Here is an 18345-nt window from a genome sequence, read left to right on the forward strand (position 1 = left end):
CCAGACCATGCCATTTCCAGCAGATGGTTTGGCAACTTCCAGAGGAAAATCCTCCAAATGGAAAGTAATTCAAGCTATTCTGGGGGTAATCTGATCCTGAAATAGACCAATTCAGGGGAATCATCTGAAAACTGCCAAGCTATGCAGTCCCCATATGACATGATCCACAGGGAATGGAATGTTCTGGAGTTACCTAAAAAGAGCAATAAATTCTCCACCTCCTTTTAGCCAGTGTTGAGAAAAGAGGTGGTCAGAAGGCCTCATGAAAATCTCTTTCCTCTTATCAAATTGTTCAAAGCACTTGTTATAAAACATCAGCAGAAAATGGCTTCTGAAGCTGCTGGTTCTTAGTGCATTTAATGTCCCTCACTGTCAGTTGGTGAGAACAGAAGCAACTTCAAATAAGTTGAACTGAGGGACAAGGATGGGAGTAGGAATGTATGTATAAATGGGAACATACAGTACATCTGTCTGAATTAGATGCTGACTTGAATGTGTGAGTGCATTCCTCACAGCTTCTGTTTCTATCTTTTTTCACAAACCATCCTTAAAGAGCTAATGATGAGTTCACTGCCATTTTATTCTAGGCTGCCTTGCTCCTGGATGAAATGCTGTATTTCATAACTAACTGTCCTTTTTTTCTTCATAAATGCAGTAGCAAATTGCTTCAAGAATTGAGACAGGAGGGGGCTTGCTGTCTTGGCCTTCTTTGTGCTTCTCTGAGCTATGAAGCTGAGAAGATCTTTAAATGGATTTTTAGCAAATTTAGTTCCTCCACTAAAGATGAAGTTAAACTGCTTTATTTGTGTGCAAGTTACAAAGCTTTGGAGACTGTGGGAGAGAAGAAAGCCTTTTCATCTGTAATGCAAGTAAGAATAAAAGTTAAATCAGAGATTGTTTTGCTTTTCAAACAAATTGAAATATTAGCAGCCCATTGTGTTATGCCATCAAACCATTAAAAAAAATATTTAACATATAGCAGTTTTCTGAAATGGATCTGTACACTTGAAATATGTTGTAATATTTATTTATAATACTTACAGCCCTTCCAAATCCACAGACTCTGGGCATTGCACATTACAAAGTTTACTAGAATTTGAATAGGTGTTCTTGATCATCTCTAAACATTTTCACTGCTAGATTTCAACAAACTGTAAAGGGTTCCATACTTAATTGGGATTTCATTTTGGTTCCTAAGATGTATCCCTTCTGATTGCTTTGCAATACGTGTCCATTTATTTTGAACTATCCACTGACTTATGAACTGGCTCATACATGATTCCAGGCCATAATGTGTTTTCCTAAAATTTTGACATTTTAAATTTGATTCTTGCCTCTTGGAATATAAATGGAAAGCAGCATGTCATCTGAAGTGGACCACTTTATCTTAGAATGAATGTAAAATTCAAACATACAAATAAATATTGTTTAGTGTGCTGAAATAAAATGCTTACCTAAAAGATTTCTGAACATAGGTTAGTCAAATCATTGAAAGTGTAGTCTATTTCTGCAGTAAAATTTAGTTGGAAAAAAGATAACATTTTAAACTCTACAAATTCCTCCATCAAAAGTTACATTAGATTGTTTAAAATATACATGTTCAGTTCTATCTGCCATTATAATTAGAAACATATGAATTACCTTTGTCCACAATCCTGAAAGCAAATATGGTTTCTTTGTCTAAGTGGGGTTCCTGTTTGGCTAGTAACATGCAAATGAATGAGAGATTATCGGTCATTGAGAATGATATGAAAAACAAAAAAAACATATAGACATAGAATAATGTCAAAAGTACAGGCTCAAAACGAATAAAATAAAGGGGCAACTCATACTATCCTTGAAAGCAATTTTTCTGAAGACCTTGCTACTGACAATTACAGTTGTGCTTTTTAGCAGATCGAATGAATTCTGTGAATTTTACAATTAAAGGTGCATTCATTGCTGTGATTCATTTAATTGCTTTTTGGACAGTTGTAGCCATGCTGGTTTTGTATGGATTTGAGGATGTGTGTTTTTTTCCTTAAAGCTCGTCATGACTAGCCTGCAGTCTATCCTAGAGAATGTGGATACACCCGAATTGCTATGTAAATGCGTCAAGTGCATCCTTCTCGTGTCTCGTTGTTATCCTCACATTTTCAGCACTAATTTTAGGGTAAGGACATTGGTCTCTCTTTACATCTTATAGGCACGTTATGTGTTCCAGGTGGATTAATTTTTGTGTATTGCTTTCCAAGGACACAGTTGACATATTAGTTGGGTGGCATATTGATCACACTCAAAAACCTTCTCTGACCCAGCAAGTCTCAGGTAAGTCTGAAAAATAAAATAACTTCATGAGATGGCCATATAATATGCTCTGATTTCCTTCTGGAAGATCAAGAGTTATTTCTAATATGTGCTTTACATCCGATATTGCGTGCAAAGGAAATATGTTGCTTGTAAGGTTTCAGTTAAACATTCCAGCTTATTTCTTGAAAAAAAGAAAAAAATCTCACTACACTAAAATTTTATTTTGATCAAAATTCTGCCTGCTGCCCTTCCTTCCTTCCTTCCTTCCTTCCTTCCTTCCTTCCTTCCTTCCTTCCTTCCATCCATCCATCCATCCATCCATCCATCCATCCATCCATCCGCAGTGTATCTTGAATAGATGCATAACATTGATTACCAGAGCTGTTGCCTGCCAAAATCATAATTTAGTTTATTATACCCATGTAAAGATTGTTAATTAAAATGTAGCTGGTAATTTTTTGCAGAGTTGTCCACACGTGATTCAAAGTTTATTAGCACTGGCAGTTTTGCTTGCTTAATTTTTATGCCACTTTATTTCTAGAGAACCCAGACATAGCTTTAATCTTAACATGTTTTTCATTGCTCTGGCACTTTCTACAGGATGGTTACAGAGTTTGGAACCATTTTGGGTAGCTGACCTTGCATTTTCTACCACACTACTGGGTCAGTTTCTAGAGGATATGGAAGCTTATGCTGAGGTAATGAGGCCACCTGTCTTGAATCTGAATAAATGCTGGGAAAAAAGTGTGATACTGTCTAGGGAAAGATATTCAGTTTCTTATCTATGTCTCTGACATTGTGGTAGGAAAGTTTAGTGAATACTGTGGCTAATTCTTGAGGGGCTTAATAAATGTGCATTAAAATAATGTTTCCCCCTTCGTTCACTGCTTCAGTGGTTTGATGTAAAGGAGTAATGCAATATATGCATGTTGGTGCCATAGATTTCCAGTATGTTTATGCAAAGAGTGAATAGGAGAGGTAAACACAACTCTCTGCCCTGCCCACTGGTTTTCTGTCAGGCCGAGAAGAGTTGCTTGTAGCCCCCTTCTCCAATTCTGTCAGAGACAGAAACATTTATTTATTTATTTAAAAGACTTCTATAGCCACCTGTCTGATGTACCCTAATCCTGGCAACTCAGAACAACAGTAGAATAGAAAAATATGGTTGGAACAACCACAGATACAAAGTACTTTAGCACAGAGGGGGCTCCTTCCCTGAAGGATCTTTTTTCGCTCTTATGGAAAGGTTCTTCCCCTCCCTGCCCCTTTATGTATTGAATTACTTGCTGTTATGATTGGTTTGTCCCTTAAAGTTACCCACAAGATTAGTTTAAACACACTCTTGCTAAACTCCTATAGAACTTAAAAGGTATCACTAAGTTCTGTAGGAGTTTTATTGACTGTGTATAATTGAAAAGAAACCTGTGTAAGCAGAAAGATTTGAAGACTAAGGTCACAAGCCGTATCCCTTGTACCTTGATGCTAAAACACACAGAGCACACGCTCAATAAGTACTACCTTTATATGTTTCATCACTTAGGACCTCGGCCACGTAGCTTCTGGAGAATCAGTTGATGAAGATATTCCTCCTCCTTCTGTTTCATTGCCCAAACTGGCAGCTCTGCTTCGGGTGTTCAGTACAGTGGTGAGGAGTATCGGGGAGCGGTTCAGTCCCATTAGAGGGCCACCAATTACAGAAGGATACGTAACTGATGTAAGCCTCTTTCATGTTGTTGAGGGGTAAATGATTGGTAAATCATGGGAAGCTAACCTAGTGCTGTATACTACCTCTTTATCCTCTTTGGAAGCATAGGGCGGATTCTGCCCCCCCTCTCCCCGGTAAAAGGCTTAAGCTTTGGTTGGACTAGAAGCCCTTTGCCTGTTTAGAACTGCTTTGACCAGAAATAGAATTTCATTGTAGAAAGGCCTCCTTATTTCATTTGGATCAAGATACAATTAAACATTGCCGCCTTATTTTAGGATTTTGTAAGCAATGCATTTTTATGATAGGTGATTATGAATAGGAATTGAACTCAGATCCTGGGGAACGTCAAGACTTTGGATATCAAATTGGGTTAAAAGTTCTGTTTGGTTTTTCAATCACAGCAGAAAAGAATTGCCCTAGAACAGCATTCTCTATTTTATGTTTTATTGTGCACGGGCTTACAGAGCACTTCAGTTGTGAACTTTGGTATACAGGTAGTCCCCAGTTTAAGAACGAGTTCCGTTCCCAAGGTCTGTCCTTAAGTTGAATTTGTATGTAAGCCGGAACAGTATTATTGTATAATACTGTATAAGTAGTATTGTGTAATGAACTCAAACCGTTGTGTATTTAACTCAAATTTTGCTACATTAGGCTCCGTTCTTAACTATGGGTCTTCCTTAAACCCGGCGTTCTTAACCTGGGGACTCCCTCTATGTAGCAACTAAACATCTCCAATCTCACTGATTTCACTGGGATAAGCTTACCCTGTGAGCTAAAGCTATAATTGCTTCCAGTGTGACTTATTCATACAGCACACATTAACAAAAAATTGAATATGCTTGATCAGAATGGTTTCAGATGGGTAGTATGAGTTCAGGGGGATGACATAGTGCAATTCCAGTGTAATTGAATTATCTTCGTTTCAGGTTTTGTACAGAGTGATGAGGTGTGTGACAGCTGCAAACCAGGTCTTTTTTTCTGAGACTGTATTGACTGCTGCCAATGAGTGTGTCGGTGTCCTGCTTGGCAGTCTGGATCCCAGCATGACTATACATTGTGATATGATCATCACCTATGGATTAGATCAACTAGAAAATTGTCAGATTTGTGGTACTGATTATATCATCTCGGTGTTGAACTTATTGATGCTGGTACATACAATCCTCATAATATCTGGATTTAATGATACAGTTTTATTTCTTTAAAAATGTAAGACCAGGAGTGATAAAAAAGTGAGATTGGAAAATCAAAGTTAATCCTTTAGCTTAGTTTGAGCTTAAGAGATTCATGCTATGGCCTTAAACAGATTACTGTTTGCTATCTGTTCAATGTGGGGTTCTTGTTAGGATGGACAGTTCCTTAGGATTTAAGTGCTTTACAAATTATGTTCCTTATGTAATAATAAAAATAATATATTTTCCTGCTGAACATAATAAGAACAATAACAAGAATTGGGAATATGTATGAAATATGCTTTGCTATAGTTTGATGCCAGTGATTGTTGTTGAATTATGTTTCTCATGTCCTCCATAACTATTTGTAGGGCTTGTTAAATATAGTTTTTAAAAAAGTTAGTAAGCCAAGTAGAAATCCTGTACTGTCATAAGTGGTAGAAAATAAGGAAGCACATTTGCTAAGAGCATATGAGAGGGCCATCTTGGATTTTCCTCCCAGGAAACGTGGGATTTGATAAATAAAAGAAGTATGCTGGTTTAATGGGGGCAACATTTTAAATATTTCATGATCCACGTTTTAAGTCAAAGTGAAGGGATTGTCAGGTAAAAGTATAATATTAGTGACCTCCCTTTTTTTTTTTTTGCCTAGATTGTTGAACAAATAAATACAAAACTTCCATCATCATTTATAGAGAAATTGTTTATACCGGAATCTAAGCTTCTCATGCTCCGCTACCATAAGGAAAAAGAGGTAGGCAGCGCGTTAAATTTCATGCCACGGTGATCTAAATCAAGGTTCCTCAACCTTGGCAAATTTAAGATGGGCGGGCTTCAACTCCCAGAATTCCCCAGCCAGCCAGCCAGCCAGCCAGATTCCTGCCATTTCATTGTTGCATCAGCAAGTCAGTCTCAGCTGAGACATCAAACCTAGCCATAGAGGAAGCTTAACTGTGGTTTGAAGTATATTTTGAATCAACCAAACATAGTATTGTGGATTCCCCTTTGAATTCTGCTGTACCCTCAGGCAGGTGAGTACAGAGAGGATAGCAAACAATTTGGTCCATTTGCAATTTATTTTCTTAGTCATTTTTTCATAGTAACTCATAAATATCTGACCTCTGTGAAGTAAGTAATGTTTTGCTCACTTCGAGCAAAAATATTTAATGAAAAAAATTATTTGTAGGTACTTTAGAAGAATTGTACAATTACAATGAGAACATATGATGGTGTTGACTCAATACTGAAAAATCACCTACTTTTGTAACATATGCTCAAGATACTAGTGCATTTAATGAACTGGGAAAAAAAAAGAATTTAGCTTAAATCACTGATTTCCAACCCTGTATATAGTCTATAATGTGTTCCTATAGGATTTTGTGCACTTTGAAAATTATTTTTTAAAAATGCTTCACATCTTATGCCAGCCCACTCTACATTTTTCACTAAATCTTTTCATTAAAGCAGCCTGCGGGTTTCAGTGCATTAACTTTTATGAGTGGATTCCTTAAAGGAGCTGCAACATCTTTTCAGTTTGAGGTGGAAGCTTGGAAAAATGACAGGCTGCTTTAATAAATGTGAAGCTAAGCCCTACCATGCATTCCTCATTGCTATAGTGTACATCAGTGGCTGGGAAATTCTGGGAGCTGAGGTCCACACATCTTCAAGTTGTCAGGGTTGAAAAACAGTGGTGTATGTAGTCATTTTGAAAAGAAAACAATGTCCATAATTAATCCTGCCAGTTGGAGGAACCAGAGGAGAAGCTGTCATTCCCTTCCTTTTAAAATAATCTCATTCCATTTTGTCATATAAGTGCAAAGAAAACCAACAAATGACTTGTGTCACATGATAGAAATACTCATGATTGTGTGTAGTTACATAATTTACAAAACATCTATCATTTTTAAGAAGTGTTTATCCTGGAAGGAGAATTTGTACTTCTAGCACATTAGCTTTGTATGTTTTCATTTTAATCAAATCATTAAAACTCTTTTTTTTTTCTATTATTGCTCAACAGGCATTTTATTTATATTCTAAAAATCTTTCAGCTGTAGATGTTGACTCATTGTGTGAGCCTCCCATTCCTATGATGACTGTAATAATTATAGTGATTGTTATGATTGTTAAAGATGTTCTTTCCCCTAAAAATCAGGGTTGTATATGAAGATGGATGTCATAGTTAAGTTCAATCCAGACCTTCCAGGAATTCCATTTCTACTGAGGGAAGAGAAAAAAAGAGGCATCTGTCTCCTTTTTTCAGTCAGTGTTGTTTCCTGGGCCATCCTTGGGTCCAGCAGTGTGGTGGAATAGCTATTGCGGAATAGGAGATTGCTGAAAGTTCCCTTCCTCTAGCAGGAGAAGACATTATCCCATTTGTGGAAGGGCATGTCCAAAGTCAGCCTTGGAGTTTCAGCTTGGTTAAGGACATAAGCAATGCCCTGCTGGATCAGACCTCTAGCCCAGCTAGTCTGTTCTCACAGTGGCTGACCAACTACCCAAGAAAGCCCACTAGTCTTCCAGCAGATGGCCTCCAAAAGCAGTCCCACTGCCATCAAGGCTAATAGCCATAGATCCCTATGGCTTCTATGAATGTTTGAGCCAACCAAGCTGGTAGCCAGCATCACATCTCATGGAAGCAAATTATACATTGTGTAAAACATTTCTTTTTGTCTGTCCTGGTCTTCTGGGATTTCACTGGATGACTTCTGGTTCTAGTAATTTGGGAAGGGGAAAACAGCTTCTCCTTGTCCACTTTATCCACACCAAACATAATTTTGTACGCCTTAATCACATCCCATCTTATTTGCCTCCTTTCTAAACCAAAAAATCCCAAATGTCACCACCTTTCCTCATAGGGAAGCTGCTTCAGCCCATGGATCATCTTAGTTGTCTATAAATGCAGTGGGTGAGTGATAGGAAATGTTTAATGGGCAGCTCCAGGAACCTCACTGATGTGTTGCATTTTTCTGTTTTCAAGGTTGTTGCTGCTGCACATGCTGTATATCAAGCAGTGCTAAGCTTAAAGAACATTCCTGTTTTGGAAACTGCCTACAGGTTGATTCTGGGTGAAATGGCATGTGCCTTGAATAGTCTTCTTTGCAGCCTGCAGCTTCCTGAAGCTTGTTCAGAAATTCTCCATGATGCTTTCAAGAACCACGTTTTTGATGTGGCCAATGCAAAATTTGTTGTTATATTTGATCTTAGTGCACTGACTACTATTGGAAATGCCAAAAATTCATTGATTGGAGTGAGTATCTCTACAGTTGGGGTTTGAATGATTTTTGTGTTTCCAAACTCAGGTGGCTACGGAAAATGTAAAGCAGCATTGCACCCATTGTGCAAAGTAACTGCACTTTTTGTGGGGGAGAGGGAAGGAACTTTCATAGGAGTTCTGTGCTTTAGAAATAAGTCCATTAGTTTATCTAAGTTCTGCAATAGTTAGTAGTAGAATAAAAGTTCGTGGCTCTAAAATAATTTTACATGTCTTTATTCACAAGAAAACTAAAGTAGCTTTGCTTCCTTTTAGAACTCCTTCAAAGAGGAGCAGGTCCTGTATTCTCCATGTGTGCGCGCATGTTGGTGTGTTTCCCTTTGTATAGGAAACACAGAACATAGCTACTTTTGTGTAAAATATCCATGTTCATCTCTGCCCCATCCTTTATATCACAGTTTATAAGACATTTTTCACAACTGCTCTCATTTTTGTCAAGTATTTGTATTTCTTATTGGGCAGGAGCTACAGAAAATCATAATCTGTTTTTTGTATTTTTTAAACCCCAGTTCTGGTAGGAATGTAATTTCGATAGATGCTTTACTCTCTACATCGGCTTGCTTTGGCAGATGTGGGCTCTGTCTCCGACGGTCTTTGCTTTGCTGAGCAAGAACTTGATGGTTGCACACGGCGACATAGCGGTTCACTTTCCAGCTGTCCAGTATGCAGTGCTGTACACGCTCTATTCACACTGCACCAGGTGTGAAGGGGTTCATTCTGTAATATAAATAGGAATCTGGGGTATTTAATCAGTTCACAAACTATTTCAATTTTGTTGTCCTAGCGGGAGATCCTGCTGGACTTTTTAAACAGTACTTGCTGTAAGTGCTGCAGTAGGTTCTCCAATATTTCCCCTATTTGATAAGAGAGGCTGCGTTGTAAGAGCCCTGTTGCAAAATATAAGGATTATTTGAGCAAAAGGATAACCTTTTGTATTGGATGGGGAAGAGCTCACACATTTTCTAAGAATTAAACGGGAAGCTTAGAATCTGCACAGCTTTTTTTCTTTGTGAAGGAAATGAGGTGGTTGGCTGCCAAGAATGAGCCTGTCAAGAGAGGAGAAACACTATTGATAAGGGGAGGGTTGATGAAGAGAGTAAGGAAGATGACCTTGGCAAAAATAGGCCAGATCCGTTGCCAAAGTTACAAGGGGAAAACATGGTTTATGTCAAAAACAAGAAGAAGGTATGTGCCAGTGACTCAGGCAGGCACCTCCCTAATTTACATGAGTAGAAGAGGAGCTGGGTGGGGGGGCAAAGCGAAGTCAAACATGCAAGATTCTGTTTCTATAGCCAAATAATTTTAGCCGCCTTGTGGGGTTGATTACTTGGTTTGGTCTACATAGTGGGACTGACAATTGTTGAATGTGGACTTCTTAGGAGGTAGCGAAGGAGGGCGGTAAAGTAGTTTTCTACGGAAATGTTGAGCTTCAGGTTTCAACAGTTTTAATATTTCTGTCACTATTAGGCTACAGCAACACATGTTGCCCCCTTGCATATGTAGTATTTAGTCTGATTGTATGAGTAAGACCTAATTCTCTTTCCCTTTCCAGGCACGACCACTTCATATCTAGCAGCCTTAGCTCCTCGTCTCCTTCTTTATTTGATGGGGCTGTCATCAGCACTGTGACCACAGCTACAAAGAAACATTTCTCTATCATTGTAAATCTCCTGGGACTTTTACTTAAAAAGGACAACCTTACACATGATACCAGGTAACTAGTAGTTTCATCTGGTCAAAATAATGATTTCTCCAACAAAATGATCAGTAATAATTAAACATAAATAGCATGTGAATACAGGACAGGGAAGAAACTGGATATATTTAAGGGATTTTTTTTTCTTAGCATTATCAGGTGGAGGAGTCAGATTCCTGGATGTTTCTAATGTGGGTCTATTTGTCATTTAAATCTTGTGTGTCACATGTAACTCTAGGGCAGTGTTTTTCAAACCTGGCAACTTTAAGGGTTTGGGTGGACTTCAACTTCCAGAATTCCCCAGCCAGCACGCTTAAAGTTGTCATTTTAAAGTTGCCAAGTTTGAAAAATACCACTCTACAGAATGCATAGATGCATAACGTAACAATAGAAAAGAATGGTTCTGTGATATGTTTTTAGGAAACTGCTCATGACTTGGGCTTTGGAAGTAGCTGTTCTGATGAAGAAGTCAGAGACCTATGCACCCTTGTTCTCTCTCCCCTCCTTCCATAAGTTTTGCAAAGGACTTCTGGCAAACAGTAAGCGTTTTACTTTTCTAACCTAAAAGAGGGATAAGCAAAATATATGCACATTTTCTTGTGATTCTGCTGTTAGAAAACTAGCGAAGATCTATCTACCTGTTTTATCTTAAATAAAATAAATTACATTTTATATTTTTTTAATTGAGAACATTTTACATCCAAAAACAGCATAAATCAGAATTCATTCATAATTCCCATTAGTCAAAGCCTTGCCAAAATATGAACTATATTTTTATTAACATAATGTATACCAACTTCCACTGTTGAGCAATTATTAATTTAGCTGCTAGGAGAAAAAATGTAAGTTCCATATTAAGTAACTTAGCATTAATTTCCTCAAAAATATGTAGTAATCCCAATTCTACTTTTTGTTTAGTTATAATAATTCTTCAGGGTTTTTTTAGAATTTTTTTTTTCTACATATCCACCATACAACATTTTGCTTCCCCAACAATGTTTTGTTGAGTAATTATGAAATATTTGTGCTATTCTTATTAGAGCTGAATGCCAGCAATGTTCTATCTTTCCCTGCAACTCTTCTATAGAAGCAGCAAAAAATCCTCATGATTTCCACAGTGAAAATCAGGAAGCTATGAGTATAATATATTTTTATTATGCCTTAGTAAATATATTAAGTGTCCTAGGAATATCTGTACTGAATTAAAACAAAACCTTGGATGAAGTGACCAAGTTGTAGAAATGATATGCAATGTAGTAACAGATTTAAATGGCCTGTTGGGTAGGTAACCCTCTGATAGGTTGAAATGATTACACATATATAAACTGTTAAACTTGTACGTGGGGAAACAGAATCAAAAATTGAACAACTGACGAAGGTAGGGCCTTGAGCCAAAAGGGATTGACTTTTTTAGCTGCCCCAGGGAGGCAGTGGAGGACAGGAAGGCCTGGCGCAATATGGTTCATGGGGTCACGAAGAGTCGGACAAACTCCTTGCAGCTTCAGAAACAATTTGTGATGAAATTCAAAAAGAAGAGATCTACAATTGCACTGCTAGCACAAGGATTGTAAATTAATAATTTGCTGAAATCTCACATGTGCACCAAATCCCTTAAGGTTCTGTGTGAGATCCTGCAAGCTTTTGAGGTGGGGACTCTCACTGAAATTTCATAAGATTTTGGGTGCTTTTTTTGCAGTCTGTTTTCCTGGAAGTGTCCTGAGCTTTCTTTATGTTGGTTATTGTAAGTAGCTTAAACTGAAGATACTTAGGAATTGACATGTATACAAATTGAGGAAACGGAGTCCAACTTCTGCCATTCATTGATCACTACCTTTTAATATTAACAGTCTTGTTGCTAAAAGAGAAAGAGATTATACCATTCTGATGGATAATAAAGCTCTCTTCATTCCACCCAAAATACAGCCCTCTTGGAAGATGTTAACATTTGTCTTCAGGCATGCAGTAGCCTTCATGCTTTGTCGTCATCTCTCCCAGAAGATTTACTGCAGAGGTATTTAGTGCTTTGACTTTTTCCAGATCAATTGTTCTGCCAAATTTTGTGCAAGTGCCTGAGTTACTTCCTTGATTCTGTGTTGTTTTCCTTGTTCTGTGGCACAGGTGTGTTGACGTATGCCGCGTTCAGCTGGTCCACAGTGGTGCTCGGATAAGACAAGCATTTGGAAAACTCTTAAAGTCTATTCCTTTGGATGTCATACTAAGGTAATTAAGTGGGTTGCATTGGATGTAAATTCTTGCAATCAGCGTGTGAAGAACAAGGTCAAGTTATGTATTGTAGTCAGATACTTTCAATTCTAGTCTTAAGAGTTGGAGAGCAAGAATGAGATCTGAGTTACTGGAGACATTCAGGTCTACTGATGGCTACTCTCCTTAAGGAAAAATAGGAGTTGAATGGTTCTTCCCATGAAACCCATTCAGAAGCCTTTTTTTAAGTAGTTCATGGTGCATTATGCTGTCTCTTGGGAGGAAGGGAGATGGATACTCCAGGATATGTGGGAGTGGCGACAGAAAGCCTCCCACCCACTTCTTCTGGCCTGGTGCAACACCAAGAACATTTCCTAGAATGAAGGTTTGGCAGCAGCAACCAGCAAATCCTTCTACCCATAAGCTCCACGAAGCCTGGGTGCAGGAAGGGCTGTGTTCACTTACTCACCGGGAAAGTTGTAGATGAGATGCATTGGCTGGCTTGATGTTCTGTGAAGATTAACAGAAAGGTGCCAGGCTGTGGTGCTGCCATGCCGATCTGTATGTATATAATTATTTTCTAAAAAAAAAGACTTTAAAAACTCACATTACAACATGCTTATCCTTAGGGAAGCAGCCTTCTTTCTATTGATTATATGTATTAATCAGACTATCAAGGAAGATTTGGATCTACTGTTTACTTCCCTTCCAATAATAATCCCTAGATCTTTTCCCGATCCCTGGTGAGAACTTGATGGAGTGGGAGATGTATTCTCCCTTCTCCTTCATGATGCGAGGGGTCTATTTGGCTGCGCAGTGGGACAGAGAATTGTCTTTTTCTGCCCTTTCTGCACACCTAGTGGGATGGTGTATGTGGCATGAAGCCCATGAAAAAGCAGAGGGCCATTTTTGTGGGGAGGAAGGGTTGATATTTATGGGTGACAGATGAGAGGAAGCGTTGGTCTGCATTTGCCTCCAAGTTCTCACCAAACAATTGTGGGTTTTTCTTGGAATTTTTGATAGTAATCACCATCATGCAGAAATCCAAGAAATCTCCCTAGCCATTCGAAGTCATATGAGCAAAGCTCCAAGCAATACATTTCACCCGCAAGACTTTTCTGATATCATCAGTTTCATCCTGTATGGGAGTTCTCATCGAACAGGGTAAGAAGCACGTGTGAACTTCTAAGCTAAAAAACATACGTATTTGGTGGGGCGGAAGAACAGGGAAAGTGGGTGTGCTGCTAGAGGCAGTCAGTTACTGAGAGATTATACATAATACACCGCGTTAAATAACTCAGCCTGTACAAGAAATACCTTGAAGCAAAAACAACGTGCTGCTTCTGTCAAATTTTAAGATGCTGTTAATTCTTGAGTCCGAATCTTTTTCTTTTCTTTAAAATGCAATCGATATGAAGACACCTACATGGCTTATCCTTGGCGCAGTGGCAGTATAGTAGCCAGTAAGTTTTATCCGAGGCGCAATTATTGCTAATTGGAAACATATCCTTGGATGTAACGAATAAGATAACTTTGGGGAAAGCAAAAGATCAGGAATTGGCACCACCTTTTGGGGAGAGCAGGGTGATGATGTAAAGTGGACAGAGCCAGGATTGCTTTAGTTTTTGGATGGTGTGTTAAAATGTTTTAAGCATAATGTGAGGCGTGAGCAGCCATTTTATTCTGAGTCCTCCTAAACAACTGAGTACTCTGGTCAAAAGGGCTCTAGAGGCTATAATCTTTGCATTGTTCATCCCTGACCAAAGCTTTTGAAATGTAATGACTGGGTTCTTTCTGAATCAGTAGCGCTATTAGTAATTTTCACAGGCTGATTTTTATGAGCTATGACGTTACATTATGTGAGCACGTTTTGGGCTTGTCATCCCCACTTCTCCAACGAGGCTGCAAAGAGGTTATTGAAGGTGTGGTTTAGGAATGTGTCTGAATGCTAAATTGTGGTTAGTTTTAAGTGCAGTTTATTAAAAGTATTGTGTCCATTTCATTATATGTATGACTAACCACAATTTCTCTAGTTTAAATGTAGCTCTAAGCTTCAGTTACCTGAAACAGAAGTGACAGATTTCAGTTTGCTTGTGGCTGTGGAATGGAAGAGAGGAATTGACGCCCTGAGATACATGGATAGAATGAAAAACTGTAATTTTATTTGATATTAAATCTGAACATAGCCACTGTTACTATATATAACATTCCTCCTCTTCATCCAAACGAAATATAATTTGAATATATACAGTGCTAGCGGTTGCTTACCTGCCTTAATAATCACTTTTGTTTCAGGAAAGAGAGCTGGCTAGAAAGGTTATTTTATAGTTGCCAGAGATTGGATAAACATGATCAATCAAGTATTCCGCGCAATTTATTGAAAACGGAGGCAGTTCTTTGGCAGTGGGCTATTTGGGAAGCAGCCCAATTTACTGTCCTTTCAAAGTTAAGAACACCCCTAGGCAGAGCTCAGGACACGTTCCAGACAATTGAAGGTAACCTGAAAAGATTTATGTATTTTCAAAATTTCTATCTTGGGATAACTAGAGATTTAAAAAAAAAAGTTGATACATGCGTGTATGTTTCCAGAAAATTGAGGGTCATTTTGGAAATAATGGGCTTATTTTTTCAAATGTAAACTTGTCTTAATTCAAAATGCATAATTTACAACTGCATTTTAGAAAAGCATACTATTTAGCATGTTTCTGAAATTTACAAAATTGTTTCATTTAACTGTTTTTCTAGACTTCCAAGGCACAGTATACATAAGATTCCTATGCAAGTCTAATCTGGTCATAGAGAATAAAAAATTCCTTTCTAGTGGAATGGGATGCCAAGTCAGCAAACATAAGATTGTAGCCTTGGTTTTGTACAAGTAAATTTGTGAATATACTCAACAGAGTTTCATGAGAGATGCTCTTTTCTAACATTTTCCTAGATCTTCCCACCTTTATCCCTATTATTTCCTGCATGAGATACAATCAGATTTTGTTGAATATACATTATAATTATGAACCTATAGGCAACTTTCCTAAACTTGTATATCCAGTTAAGATTAAACATAAGGATGTCTGTGCGTTCAGTATGACCCAGTCCAAAATGCTCAGTGTGGTAATCTGATCTTTTCTGCAAATAAGGAATTACTCTTTCAGAAAAAGTAGCTTTGGTCTTTTAGTCTGATACTTTGTACCGTGATATATTCTGAATGGATGCTTTCAGGTATCATTAGAAGTCTTGCAGCTCACACGTTAAATCCGGATCAAGATGTTAGCCAGTGGACTACAGCAGACAACGATGAAGGCCATAGCAGCAACCAGTTGCGGCTGGTTCTGCTTCTTCAGTACTTGGAGAACTTGGAGAAACTGATGTATAATGCTTATGAAGGGTGTGCCAATGCTCTTACCTCTCCACCAAAGGTAAGTCCAATTATGGTATTATCTCCCATTTCTATTTTGAAATGTTGTGGGTTCATGGCTACTGGGACTGTTATAAATTCAATCTGGAGCAGTTAATCATTAGGACTGTGCATGCTTCAAAAATGACTTTCAAGAAGTGTTTGGACCTTACATAAACCCTGCACCTCTGCTATAAAGCAGCCCTACTTTTTACAGGCTTCCACGTGAGCCTAGAAAGAAGATGCTGCTGCTTTCGGACTTACCTTGACCTTAATATGTGAATTCCCTAAAGCAGGAACATGTTTTTTTCCCTCAAACTCATGTGGTAGCCTTAAAAAATCAAGTTGCTTTAATGAAGGAGCAGACCTGGGAACAGATCAGCTGCTTTAAGGCATAACTGATTGAAGTTATGTTTATAGTCCAAAGCACCTTCTGAAGATAGGCCCTGAAGTGCTTCACAGTTATACTACATGATGCAATACGTACTGGTTGCTAATTCTGTTGAAGGAGTGGCTTACTTGAGATTATTAATCTGGAAGGGTTATGGGGCTGCAAACATGCTTTCCATAGGTTTAGCTCTCCTTGTTTTGCTGTTTTTATGGTGGATAGGCTAGACATAGTGCAGATGGTTCTGTTATATATCTGTGAGTAAATGAAAAATAAATGAGATTTCTCCCTCTCCATTTATGAAGGTAATCAGGACATTCTTCTATACAAATCGTCAGACTTGCCAAGATTGGTTAACTCGTATTCGACTTTCCATCATGCGTGTTGGGTTATTGGCTGGACAGCCTGCTGTCACTGTCCGACATGGCTTTGATTTGCTGACAGAAATGAAGACTAATAATATATCTCAGGTACAACACTTCTGGGCAAAAATATTTTCATAATTTTCTGAATAAATCACAGTGTAAGCCAAAGATGGCTGGTTTATTTATCTCCTATTCTTTCTCTCCCTCACCCCCGACATGCAGAGTTATTATGTGAGGTATCACTCATGACTGACCTATTATAGAAATGCAAATATTTGAATAACCCGGGTTATTATAGCTGGGTGGATTCCAAAGAGCTATAATGAGCTATTCCTGAGTCAGAAGTTTGCTAGAGAAAGGATGCATTGCATTTTGCTCAGCGATGACAGTAAAAGCTTTCTGAGTCTTTGCCATCCTTTACAGGGGTGGAAAGGGCTCTGTGGGTTGCAATAAGCTGGCTTATCCCTAGGTATAAATTGAACTAACCATTTCTAACCTCCCTGCTGCCAGGGAAATGAATTAGAAGTAACTGTCATGATGGTGGTCGAAGCCCTCTGTGAGCTTCATTGCCCTGAAGCCATTCAAGGTATAGCTGTCTGGTCTTCTGCGATAGTTGGAAGAAACCTCACCTGGATTAATTCTGTAGCTCAGCAGGCTGAAGGACGGTAAGTAGTCTGTACAGCAATGCGTCTGCCAGGTACTGAATGAATGTAACAGTTTTCTTCCTTTTCATGTTAAGACCATCCAAACATGAGCATCCGTGGGGGGAGGGGAATCAAGTGGGATCATCTGTGTCATGACATCCTTGTGCATGTGATGTGATGGTGGCTTGTAGGGGTCCAGTTATCGGGGTGTGTATTTTCCAGAGCATCTGTGTTACCTAGTACCACTGCATCTGTCCTGCCTCTCTTATGGTTGAGTTTTAAGCCATATTGTGGTTTGTTTGATGTGTGTCATTTATTCTCATTATAGACTACTGTGGTTATGTGACACAGTATCATAAGTACCAGCTGGGAGTAGGTTTAGAAGATAAGGGGAGTGCAGAGTTTCTAGCATTCCTCTGAATAGTAGAGGAGAGATGAGCAAGAGGGTGGATTCACATTCATCATTCTCTCTTTTCCTTATTGGGAAGGGCAGTCGGGAAAGGAACAGTTGCAGGCTGAATGGGCTTCTGGTCTGCTTGTTGCCAAGCTATATGAGGGGCTTTTCTGCCCAATGAGGAGCGTTATATTATGGGATGGTCTAAAGCAGTATAAATAGCTGTGCAAAGCTTTGCTAACTCCTGAAACTGACATTGTTGAAGGTTTGAAAAGGCTGCGGTTGAATACCAGGAACATCTCTGTGCCATGACGGGGGTGGAGTGCTGCGTCGCCGGTTTTGATAAAGCCGTCCTCAAGTTGGCTAATTTGAACAGTGGCAATAATGCCAGCCCAAAACACTCACTAAATGGTGCGTATTGTTGCAGAGAACCTGTATTTAGTCAGTTAAAGCCTGTGATGGTCATGGATGAGCGGCATAGAATGAAGAGTGTGTCTAAAAACGAGTCTGCATGTGTGTGTGTGAAAATACTTATATACAAATACACACATAAACAATATAAAACCTAAAAAGAGTAAATGGTAGAAAAACTTGCAAATAAATGCTAAATATATGAAGTTTTCCTGTGATGCAGAGGAGTCCATTTGTGTTTGGGGATTGAGGAACATAAACTGCACATATGGTGACAGCAATAATGCCCAATTTAGTGACATTTCTAGAGGCTTCTTCATCCTTATCCTCCAAAAGGAACAACACTTCCTCCTCATTTTACCTGCAGAAAAATTTGCAGCAGGGGGCTATTAGATCTGAATGGCACCTTGGACA

General features: G+C 38.6%; 1 protein-coding gene and 1 pseudogene across 1 annotated transcript in view; both read left to right on the forward strand.

Moving 5' to 3' along the window:
- Positions 1 to 18345, forward strand: part of SMG1 (SMG1 nonsense mediated mRNA decay associated PI3K related kinase) — a 64310-nt gene that overhangs the window by 12267 nt on the left and 33698 nt on the right. Inside the window, exons 6-24 of the mRNA XM_088148118.1 lie at positions 656 to 869; positions 2027 to 2152; positions 2235 to 2307; positions 2890 to 2987; positions 3830 to 4003; positions 4921 to 5145; positions 5819 to 5920; positions 8144 to 8413; positions 9007 to 9137; positions 9990 to 10151; positions 10554 to 10672; positions 12057 to 12144; positions 12252 to 12353; positions 13359 to 13499; positions 14631 to 14830; positions 15555 to 15751; positions 16423 to 16587; positions 16993 to 17147; positions 17786 to 17931. Of these exons, the coding sequence (XP_088004244.1) occupies positions 656 to 869; positions 2027 to 2152; positions 2235 to 2307; positions 2890 to 2987; positions 3830 to 4003; positions 4921 to 5145; positions 5819 to 5920; positions 8144 to 8413; positions 9007 to 9137; positions 9990 to 10151; positions 10554 to 10672; positions 12057 to 12144; positions 12252 to 12353; positions 13359 to 13499; positions 14631 to 14830; positions 15555 to 15751; positions 16423 to 16587; positions 16993 to 17147; positions 17786 to 17931 (2888 nt within the window). The remainder of the gene's footprint in view (positions 1 to 655; positions 870 to 2026; positions 2153 to 2234; positions 2308 to 2889; positions 2988 to 3829; positions 4004 to 4920; positions 5146 to 5818; positions 5921 to 8143; positions 8414 to 9006; positions 9138 to 9989; positions 10152 to 10553; positions 10673 to 12056; positions 12145 to 12251; positions 12354 to 13358; positions 13500 to 14630; positions 14831 to 15554; positions 15752 to 16422; positions 16588 to 16992; positions 17148 to 17785; positions 17932 to 18345) is intronic.
- Positions 13770 to 13847, forward strand: LOC148214816 (U4 spliceosomal RNA; annotated as a pseudogene).

This window comes from Python bivittatus, unplaced genomic scaffold, assembly GCF_059951505.1.
Source record: "Python bivittatus isolate LINGU-HERP-01145 unplaced genomic scaffold, Pbiv_v1 ctg000560_np1212, whole genome shotgun sequence".
Taxonomy (NCBI): Eukaryota; Metazoa; Chordata; class Lepidosauria; order Squamata; family Pythonidae; genus Python; species Python bivittatus.